At 48.4% G+C, this 10000-nt stretch overlaps 1 protein-coding gene across 11 annotated transcripts in view; it reads left to right on the top strand.

Moving 5' to 3' along the window:
- LOC125950498 (apoptosis-resistant E3 ubiquitin protein ligase 1) overlaps positions 1-10000 on the top strand; it is a 27648-nt gene that overhangs the window by 664 nt on the left and 16984 nt on the right. For 4 of the 11 annotated variants that reach the window (XM_049678553.1, XM_049678551.1, XM_049678552.1 and 1 more), the window contains exon 1: positions 1-77. This exon is cut by the window's left edge and continues 664 nt beyond it. In XM_049678553.1, the coding sequence (XP_049534510.1) occupies positions 1-77 (77 nt within the window). The other 7 variants (XM_049678561.1, XM_049678554.1, XM_049678556.1 and 4 more) reach the window with 6 other exon arrangements.

Below are 10000 nucleotides of genomic sequence, written 5' to 3'. Positions count from 1 at the left end.
GCGGCGCGCCTCCATCGTGGACGATTGGCTCGACCAGCATCAGCTGGGCAAGTACAAGCGACTGTTCCGTGACCAAGGTGAGTTTAGCGTGCATCGGTCCCATTAGCTAGTATGCGAGGAACCTCGCAGACACCTTGAGGGTCTTGAGTGTTGACAGCGAAGGTGAAGGATCTTTCTTCTGCCCGGCATTGAATTCAACTTCCGCCAAAATAACCATCAATGATCTGTCAATCGAAATTCGGAGTAACATAATTCAATTAGAGGTTAACTTGCCGCATTCGGCAGTAACTGTAACGGTGCTGCTACCTGTTCCTGGTCATGTAGCAAAACTTAGAACGTCTTGGTTGTGTGTCGAGCGCGCGCGCCATTGCGCATGCCACACTGCCCGGAGGCAGCCGTCGAGACCGACAAGTTTGTTTACCAGACAAGCCACACAACCGCGCTCCCTCTTTCCGGCAAAGGGATGACATTCGGCGGAATTCGCGGGATGAATATATATACATCAACAAACAGTGGACAATCGGCGGGCAAACTGTGGCCAACTTTATGACCCCTGCCCAAATTTGGAACCATGCAACGGTCATCAGACGATCGTTGAAGAGATGTCTGGGAACAACAATAATTATACCGGTCATTTATAGCCTGCTGTTACCTAGCTCGAGTGGTATTTAGTGGCCTACTTTAACGGTACGTGGAGCAGCCGACGAAGAACCTGCTGCATCACTGGGCCCATATCGCTCTGCTTATCAACTTATCTTTTTTTTTTTGACTAGACGCAAGATCATGTGGCTGCGTTGTTTGAGGAAGGGGCTATCTTTACTGAGCTTGTACCAGACCTTTGGTCTGTGTAAAATGCAAGTTAGTAGAACCTGATCTAAAAGTAAAGTATCATAATAGTCGTTTGCTGAAATATATCTTTCAGGTTGTATAACAGGTTATCAAAACTGTTCTCCGTGTAATTTCTTCGCATTTTTTTATATTTAGGAGTGCTGTTCAAAACTCTTTGATCACACAATTACCTATTTTGCTCTACATTTCTTAACGAAAAGTGTTTGTTTTTTCTTGTTACATAATTTTCTATTTGCATAAAACGTTTATACAATTAGGGCTATAATATAGAAATGAATCTGCACAGTTATAGTGATACCTATTTATCTCTAGCATGGATTTGAATAAGTCATAACTAGCTGACAATTTCTTTCCAGTTAAAATAAACGTAAACATATATGTTTGGCACTGTTTGGCAGGATAACCAAAATTACTATTTACAACTATTTACCGTCTAAGAATACTTAAAATGCTATTGTTGAAGCTCACCACTTATACGGTTCAGTATTTTCGGATTTTTGAAGTCCGATCTAGATTGAAATCAATACGAAGAAAGATTTTGGTTTTTCGACGTTCATTTATTTTTAACCAACATTCGCCACATTATACTCTGCAGAAGTCTTATGAACTTTAAAAATTAGCTAAATCAAAATACTGTAGCAGGTCTGCTAAACAGATGTAGATGCATCGCAATCATCTGATAACCAGATGACGCATGCACCACGGGTGTTTGCTAAGCAGGTATGAAGCATAACTACAGGAGTAAAGAGGGCAGGCCACGGACCCAGGCGATTGTAACCCGACCGAGCCGGGCCACCCAGCGAAAACATAAACAAACATAGCGCCACCCCGGTAGGCACGGAAATGATTCTCGCTACCTAGAACGAGGTCATACGAAACCAGGAAGAGAAAGCGGCGACCCAAGATGTTGCTGCAACGCAGATGTTTCATAACTCTTCCAGATGTTTGCCAACCCGGAAACTTTTCGGATAACAAAATTGTGACGTAAATTGACTATAAATAAAGACGAATTCTGATGAGAGGGAGACAGTCAGAAGGAGAATCTCAAACCAACAACCTCGTGTCGTTCTTGAGTTCTTAACGAAGCATTGGTGTCCCCCTACCCTGGTAAGGCCCAATGACTTCCACCGATTAGTACCGAGTAGGAGAATCACTCCCGGGTGATTCCCCACGGTTGTCCGGTCAACCACGAGTCCACCCGTGACTCACCCCGTCTGCTTGCCACACGGACATAGTCTATGACTACCGAACCGCAATCGGACGTCACCGCGCGGGCACTAACCCAAACAGTTCGTCGTTTCCCGCGGGTGTAAAGTTAACGTCCACCACAATACCAATTCAACAATAATTTCCTTCAAATTATTACTGCATCTTTTTCCCTGTCTTTAATCACATGAGAATGAAGCGAATCTTGGCACGTACTGTACCCATCCGCCAGTGCAGAACGCCGAGCGCCACCCGCCATATCTCTCGCTTTCGCTCGATTTTCGGCCAACTTTCTCTCACCGGCCACCGGTTTGCCTTGCTGCAAGCCTCTCTTTCTCTGGCGATGCGATGCGGCCTTCCTGCTCGCTCCAAAACCAAAGCGACACCCAAACGGGGTGCTCGGGCATCGGTGCGCCATCGGGCACTGGTTTGCCGGGCCACGCACTCTCCTTCTCATGCTTATGCTGTTCGCAATCGCCATTCAGTCGTCGCAAGCAGCTCGTCCGGATCGGAACGAAAACGGAGCGCGGAACGCGAATTCTCCAGCGACCTGCGGATCAGCAGCCGCAGTAGCAGCAGCAGCAGCAGCAGCACCAGCAGCAGTAGATCCTCCCTTCCTTCCCCAACCCCCCAACACCCACCCAACGGACCGTCAAAAACTGTTTATCCCTTGCCCAGCGTCCAGTGCAGAGACCATCCTTGTGTTTGTCCTCCAGATCACAGTGCGGTCCGAGCGGTTTTTTCTTTCCTTTTTATTTCCCTTTCCCCACCACCTCCGTACCTTTGTCGTCCATCCCTGGGTCAGCACTTGCTGCTGGGACACATTCCACTACCACACTCCCACACCCCTCCCGCTCCAATAATTTCCATTTGGTCCGTTCCTTTTTCCTCGTGTTTTCCTTCCGTGCTGGCCAACATCGTGTGTGGTGCTCCCTCGCGAGAGCTGCTGCTGCAGAAGGGCAGGAAAGGACATCCGTCGCACCGTCGTCCGTCGTGAGGTCAGAAGAGTGAGACAAGAACCGCCGTGGTTTGTCCGAAGAAGGGCTTGTCGTTCGTTCCCGCGCGCGCTATCGGATGCAGTCATCTTCAGTGGTTTTCGCGGTGCTCGTGTTCGTTTGCTGGTGCTGCTGGTCGTTTGCTACGGTAGCGGCGCTTCGATGCGATTGCTCTTTTCTAGTTGAGTCGCTCACTGGCGGCGTTGATCCCTTATTCCTGTCAGAGAGCCTTGTCAAAATAACACAGACACACATACACGCACACAGAAACGCGTGGAAGCACGCACTCACGCACGCAAGCGCTCCCCGAAACCAATTTTTGGTGTGCCTTTTTGCACCTTCTACTAACTAAGTGAACCCCCGCTGGGTCCGGTGTGGGTCCACAAACCGGAAGCGAACCGTCGTGTAAACCGAGTGATTGAATTATTCGGAGTTCGTATCGTGTCGTGATCAACAAACAAACGGTGTTTCCGTGTGTCACGAGTGAGCAGCAGTGGGTGTGCGTGTGTGTGTGTGTGTGCGTGTGTAGCAGTCAGTTCTCAGTGTATTCCAGGTGCGTCGTGTCGCGCCGTTGTGTAATAACAAAGAGGAACGGACAAGGTTTTAAAACAATAACAATAACCCAAAAGCGGGCGAGTGCAAAACATGATAATCCCTTTGATAATCACTTCATCTGACACGCACAGACACAAGCACAATCGCACAGCGCACAAACAAGCGCAAGCAAACGCACGCTTTTGCTCCGCGATATACCTTTGATATGCCCGATGGTCTTTTACCGCATCATCATCGTCAGCATCCACCACCATCAGTATCATCATCATCATCATCATCATCATCATCATCATCATCATCGACATCAGGCATCCCCTCACGGCCCGGACCACGGTGTCCTGTCTTTGTTGATAAATTTTCATTTCGCAAGCCGCAAACCCCTCCACAGTACTTGCACAGAAGGCCGAAGAGGGTTGAAATGGAGACGCCTGGTATCTGACGAACCAACAAAAAAAAACAACAAAAAATGGCCAAACAATAACCAACAAAAAAAAATCCCCCGCTCTCTCTCTCTCTCTCTCTCTGTGCCATTCTATCGGTACGCGTCTCTTTCGCTCGCTCGCTCGCTCGCTCTCCCGTGTGTCGTATGTTTGTTTGTTGAAAATGTGTTTTCCTTTTGTCAAAGTGTCTGCTCGCGGGGGTCGCTCGGTCGCTCGGTCCGATGCAAACGCGCGCGCGGTGTGGAACATCGAACGTAGCAGCATCACCGGACGCTCTGTGCGCTGTGAGATTGCTCACCAACGTGTTCGTGCATAGACGCACTCGGGAGCGCTCGCGAGTCGCCACTGTTTGCTGTGATGAAATGCTGCGTGGAAAATCGTCAGAGAACGTTTGTGTGATCCAACAACGGCAGTAGGCTGCTGATGCTGATGCTGTTGCCCTCTGATCTGACGCTACTGCAGTGCCCAGCAGACCCGAATCCTGCACACGCACACACACACATACAGATACACTCGAACGAGAACGAAAACGAGCACGTGCAGAGAAGCACAGCTTCGTCGTCGTCATGGTGGTCGTTGTCGTCGTCGTCGTCGGCTGAGATTCGCTCAGAGCATCCCTCCGCTCAACGCTGCCACGTTCGGCTTCGGTGGAGATGAAATCACGCAGCACAAAATCACGAAACTTGTGTCGGTGTGGCTGTATGTGTGTGAGTGTGTCTGTGACAGGGAGAAAAGGGTGAGGGGTTGCGTCCGGTCGTACCGACCAACGTTTTCTAACATTAGCCCCCTTACCGACGACGCGGGTAAAAGCCATTGTGCAAACCCGAATGCTTTTCTTTCTCCATCCAGCTTGAACGCTCGCGCCGCGCGAACTATCAAAACACAGAAATTGATCTTTGGTGTTTTTTGGGGGTGGCCAAGCCCATCAGCGCGACCACCACACTGGCCCACAACACCTAGCTAATGATTGAAGAGATGAAGCTGAGCTGAGAAAATGGCGTACCGTTCGTCGTTGGCCTTTTGCTTTGTCGCGAGCTGGCGATTGTATGATTGATTGTTAAAGGCCAACCTCCCCGTCCGTCCTGTCTCGGTACATGTTTTCTTTGGCGCGAAAGCAAAAGCGAAGCGGTATCGCAAGGTTTTCAACAACGCATCAAGCGCCCCGTCACGACGACGAGGCACACGGTATGGCCACGAGTCCGTCGCCGCTTGAATGATGTCTTTCGTCTCGAGCTCGCTCTCGAGTAGTGGTTCTTGACGAACCAGTGGCCAGTGTGTTTCCGAGCGCCTTCAACATCCCCGACCGGCCAGCCGTTAGCGGCTATCATCATCATCATCCCGGGGTGGCAGTAGCCGACGACAGGTCGCTTACAGATCGGAACGGAAAGAAAAACTAAATAAAAAACGAAGAAAATTATCTGTTGTCAAACGCCGACGACAACGACGACGACAACGGCGGGGCGAGGACGAGTGATGAGCGAGCTAGACCGGCCTTTGTCCCGTGTGACCGTGAACACTCGATAACGGTCGGTCGTTGGCCGAGTTTTTCACTAGATTAGCTGCGCGATCGTTTATCTCTGCCTTTTAACTGGCGCAAAAGCGGGAGTTCCGTGATGGGATTTCCCTCGGCGAGCTCGTTAGCATTCGAGTCGCGCCTGGACGCCTGGTGGTGGCCAGATCCAAACGTGAGACCCGAAGTTGCTGGAGACATTTCGGTCGCACCCACTTAACGTCATTACAGCTCATTACCTCGGGCTGGGCGATCGAACGATTTCCCGGGGTCCCGGGGACCCCTTCTGCGGGCAAACGTCTATCTTTGGCAGCTCGTTGCACAATGTCGAGGCCACGTTACTCGACCAGATGTAATCAAGCAACGGCCGGACCGACGGACCGGCGGACCGATGAGCGACTTCATCCGCACAGCCGCTTGGTTTTAAGTGGTTCGATCGGTTTCATGCTATGGTTTTGATGAGGGTCATAAATCGCTAACAGATCGATTTTCACGCACGTGTCTTCGAGGGCGTGGTGTAGTGGCCATCGCGGACACCCCCCCGAGCGGGGTGGCAGAGCACATTGCATAAGCCCCGTTGGCCATTATGTTTTGGTTGAAATGTGTTCCGTGATTCGTACACGCGGAGGTAGCGCACTGCCTTGAGATATCTTAACCTTACCACTTTGATCATTTTTCTTTCATTAAATGTCTGCAATTTCGTAATTCGTCTAGCCATTTAGTCGATTTTGATTTTTTTTCGATGCAATCGAATGCGTCATCACAGGCCTTTCCAGTACTGGGATGACTTTTCCTCTTTTCTATTCCAAAACCATTTTGCTTGCTTTATCCTAGCAGCTTCTGGACGGATTTCCATTCTCGCGACTTCTCTATTGTTAGTATGGCGAATCGTAAGGTTGAAGAAGACCCTTTACTATAATCACCATAAAATAAATCAGTGTAAGGTCAATGGTAGAGCTGCGTAAAAATCCTTTTATCTAATTTCGCAAGTGGATTGCGAAACATTCATTTATTACGTTCATAGGTTACTGAGATTATTTTCAATAATAGTCATAGATTGCTACATGCATTACAAAATAAATCAGGATCCATCAGAGCGTTTATGTGGCGTAGGTTAAATTTTTGCAACAGTTCTTTCACATACGTTTTAGTTTAAAATGAATTGCATTGTTTTATGCAACTGTTGCGTTTTCTTTGTTATAGCTTGTAGCATATTTATTATTTTATATTTAAAATATTATTTGAAGGAATCCTTATTTTTATTTATTAAAAATCCAGCAGCAAAATTTAGTTCACTCAATCCTTTAGAATGTTTGAGGGCAATAAAAAAGGTTAATTTGGGTAATTGTATTATTTTGATTAGTTTTTGAGACAGATTACAACCGATAATTTGTGTTTGCCTTCAAAACTGGTGTTCATTTCTACGTTACTTTGCATCCGGGTTCTATTAGATATTTGTTTAAGGGTTTAAAAAAGGATATTTGTTTAAGTGTCAAGATCACCGTTAGACATCATTAGAAAGCCGAATTTGTTTTTATAATAATGTTTCTTACTTTGACCCTTTTTTATCATTATGGTTTTTAATCAAATTTTTTCGAAAGTATTTCTGTATAACCTGCGAAGTGTAGCAAACATTTCGCCAGCTACAGATTGGCCAATATTCTCTTGGCTCTTCCAGAACACCGCTTTCCTTCTCGCAAACCATCCCTTTATCGACGCCATCGACGTCTCCCTTTCATTTATTATTCCACTGCAACATTCCCCATCAATTGCATTTCATACACCCATCGTGCGTGCGTGCGTGCCTGCTGGTCTCGTGGAAGCGTGGAAATGGATCGCATTTACATACAACTCATACTCTACACCCCTTCCAGTGCCCAGTGGAACCCTCCATTTTATAGCATTACAGTCAATTGATTCAACAACAAACACACCACAAACGCGCGGTTTTAACGCGGTACGCGACGAAACAAAGAGTGTTCAAAACTTATCGGGGCAGAAGACGAGGGACAAGAGCACAACAGACAGCATACGCCATTGCCAATCGCAAAAGCATACAGCTAGCATACTTTTGCTGCCTGGCTTCCTGTTACGGCGTGTCTTGTGGTTGAGACAAACAGCCAATCGAACAGAACAATGTTCCGCCGTACCCGGGGGCTCGCTACGTCCACAAACAACTTAGGCAAACAAAGCCAACAATTTCAACAACAACAACAACACCAACGCCGCCGCCGTTCCGTGCTGCTGCCGTCGCGGTTCGGAGTGCTGCAATCGAAAGCTTTAACACACAGTGCATTGTTGCCGAAGCAATAGAGGCGGTAGAGGGTGTTAGTGGGAACAAAAGAACGATAGTGAAGTCGGCAATCCCTCCTCCCCCTTCATCTTTCATCGTGTTCTAGTCGATAAGAAGTCAAACCCCAAAGAAAAACGCGCAACGCACAAATTCCGAGGAAATTCCGGAGAGCCCCTAGTGTATTCGTTGACTAGTTTGCGTGCGTTCGTGTGATAAGAAAATTGTGCAGAGAATCCTTATCCTTACGGAGTCCTTCATACACACACACGCGCGCACACACTCACAGTCAAGATGTGGGCTCCCGAATCGGAGATCAACTCGATTGCCTTCACCACAATGCGCCACTCGGTGTCAGCTTCGTCTGGTAGGTATATCTCTAAGCTAATCACACCTTTGCGGCTGAAAAGCCAAGACTAACACACACACACACACACACGCACACAGGGTAAACAGTGAAGTGAGTCACTGTTCCTGGCGTGCTGACTGCCACGTCGATTCACAGATCACCGAATCTCCAACACCACCTCCCATCCAGACCGGAACACATTCTGTAAACAGATTATCGAAAATGAAGATTTGCTTCTTGATCAGTGGAAGGAACGATCGGCATACGGAGGATATGCTCGGCGAGGCGCAGAGCGAACGAAAGGAACGAAGAATTGTTTATTTACACCGGGAGGAGACGGAAATTTATATCTATTTACTGATTTGTGCCCGGATGTGTTATTGGTATCGTTTCATCTTGTTCTTCTATCGCGTCCACTCCTGGGAGGAACTCCGAGGGGGACTCTGGGACGAGACACAAATAGAGGTGGAGAGCGAGAGAGAGAGAGAGAGAGAGAGTGTGTACGACCAACTGTGCTGCTCTGCTGGATAACACCAACCATGCTGCCCGGTACATGCCGCATAGTACCTTGATTTATAGTCAATTAGTAAAGGGACGAGCTTTGCATTAATTGAAAACTGCGCCACCTGCTGGCACCGGTCGCCACAGACCGGAGACACCACAGACAAAGCAAAGGGAACAACAGGAACAGTTGCTCAACAAAATGCGATAATCCTGGCCTAGCTTCTACCAACACTACCAGCAGTACCACCATCATGCACCTCTCGGTAATCCGTCAACCAAGCGTTCCCAGGATTCCCCGGACCCAGCGACCTATCCTAGCGAACCTGGTGGCCTGTTTTACATGTTGGTCTTCGCCCTTTTTTTCCATTTCCATTTCCATATCTCTCTCGCTTTTTTTTTCTCCCACTGGCGGCCACTGGCAGAACTTTGTCACGGGTAATAGAGAACCCAATCGCCTGTGCTCGTCTGCCCGTTTTGTGTGGACTATCCGGACCATCCGGACCTGCCGGATCACAGATACACACGTCAGGCCGACGGTCTTGTGCGCTGAATAGAGGTGCGCAAGGTGTGGACCAGTTTGGACCAGGGAAACAAGGATGAGTAATTGAAAACAGAAGCATGAGGCTCACTCCCCGAGTTATAGCAAGGTGCACCGCGATAAAGCGATAGATTGTGTGGAACTCTTGGTAGGACAAGCAGGTTACAAGCCATTCCTATTTGAATCCTCGTCTTTCCGTCGTTTAGTTGGGAACCTATTTTATTGGTTTAGTTTCATTGTTTGCTCTCGGTATATGAAAACCGCATTAAATACCCTTCTAGCGACTAGAACGTCGGTCGGGCTGCTGCTTATCGCGTGGTTTCGCCTTTAACGTGACACTCGTTAAAAGTTAAATTATGGCTGAACCTCGTGTTTGGCCTAGCAGATAAGCGGTTCGAGCGCTCCATTAGCTTCCCCCCCCCCCCCCCCCCCCCGGATAAAGATGATCCCCAGAGAAATCCCAAACCATGTAAAGGGCTTCTCGGAACAGTTCCTCGATCCTAGCAGGCCGGAACTCGGCGACCGTCCCAAAAATTGTGCTCGGTGTTAATTGAATTCCTGGGGTCTCCTTTTTGCCCTCCCCCCCTTTTCTCGCTATCATTATCAGGAGGACGACCGACCGCAACCGACGGCACGGTTAACGACGCGTTTTAGGATTTATCGGAGACCTCCTGAGATCCTGGGGAATAGTAACAAATGGGATTCTGCCACAACACCTCCCTTCTCCGACGGGAATAGAGCACCCATGTCCGCCCGGGGTCATA

This window comes from Anopheles darlingi, chromosome 2, assembly GCF_943734745.1.
Source record: "Anopheles darlingi chromosome 2, idAnoDarlMG_H_01, whole genome shotgun sequence".
NCBI classification, from domain to species: domain Eukaryota; kingdom Metazoa; phylum Arthropoda; class Insecta; order Diptera; family Culicidae; genus Anopheles; species Anopheles darlingi.
The sequence above is the reverse complement of the archived record's forward strand: the minus strand, read 5'-3'. Positions and strand labels throughout refer to the sequence as shown.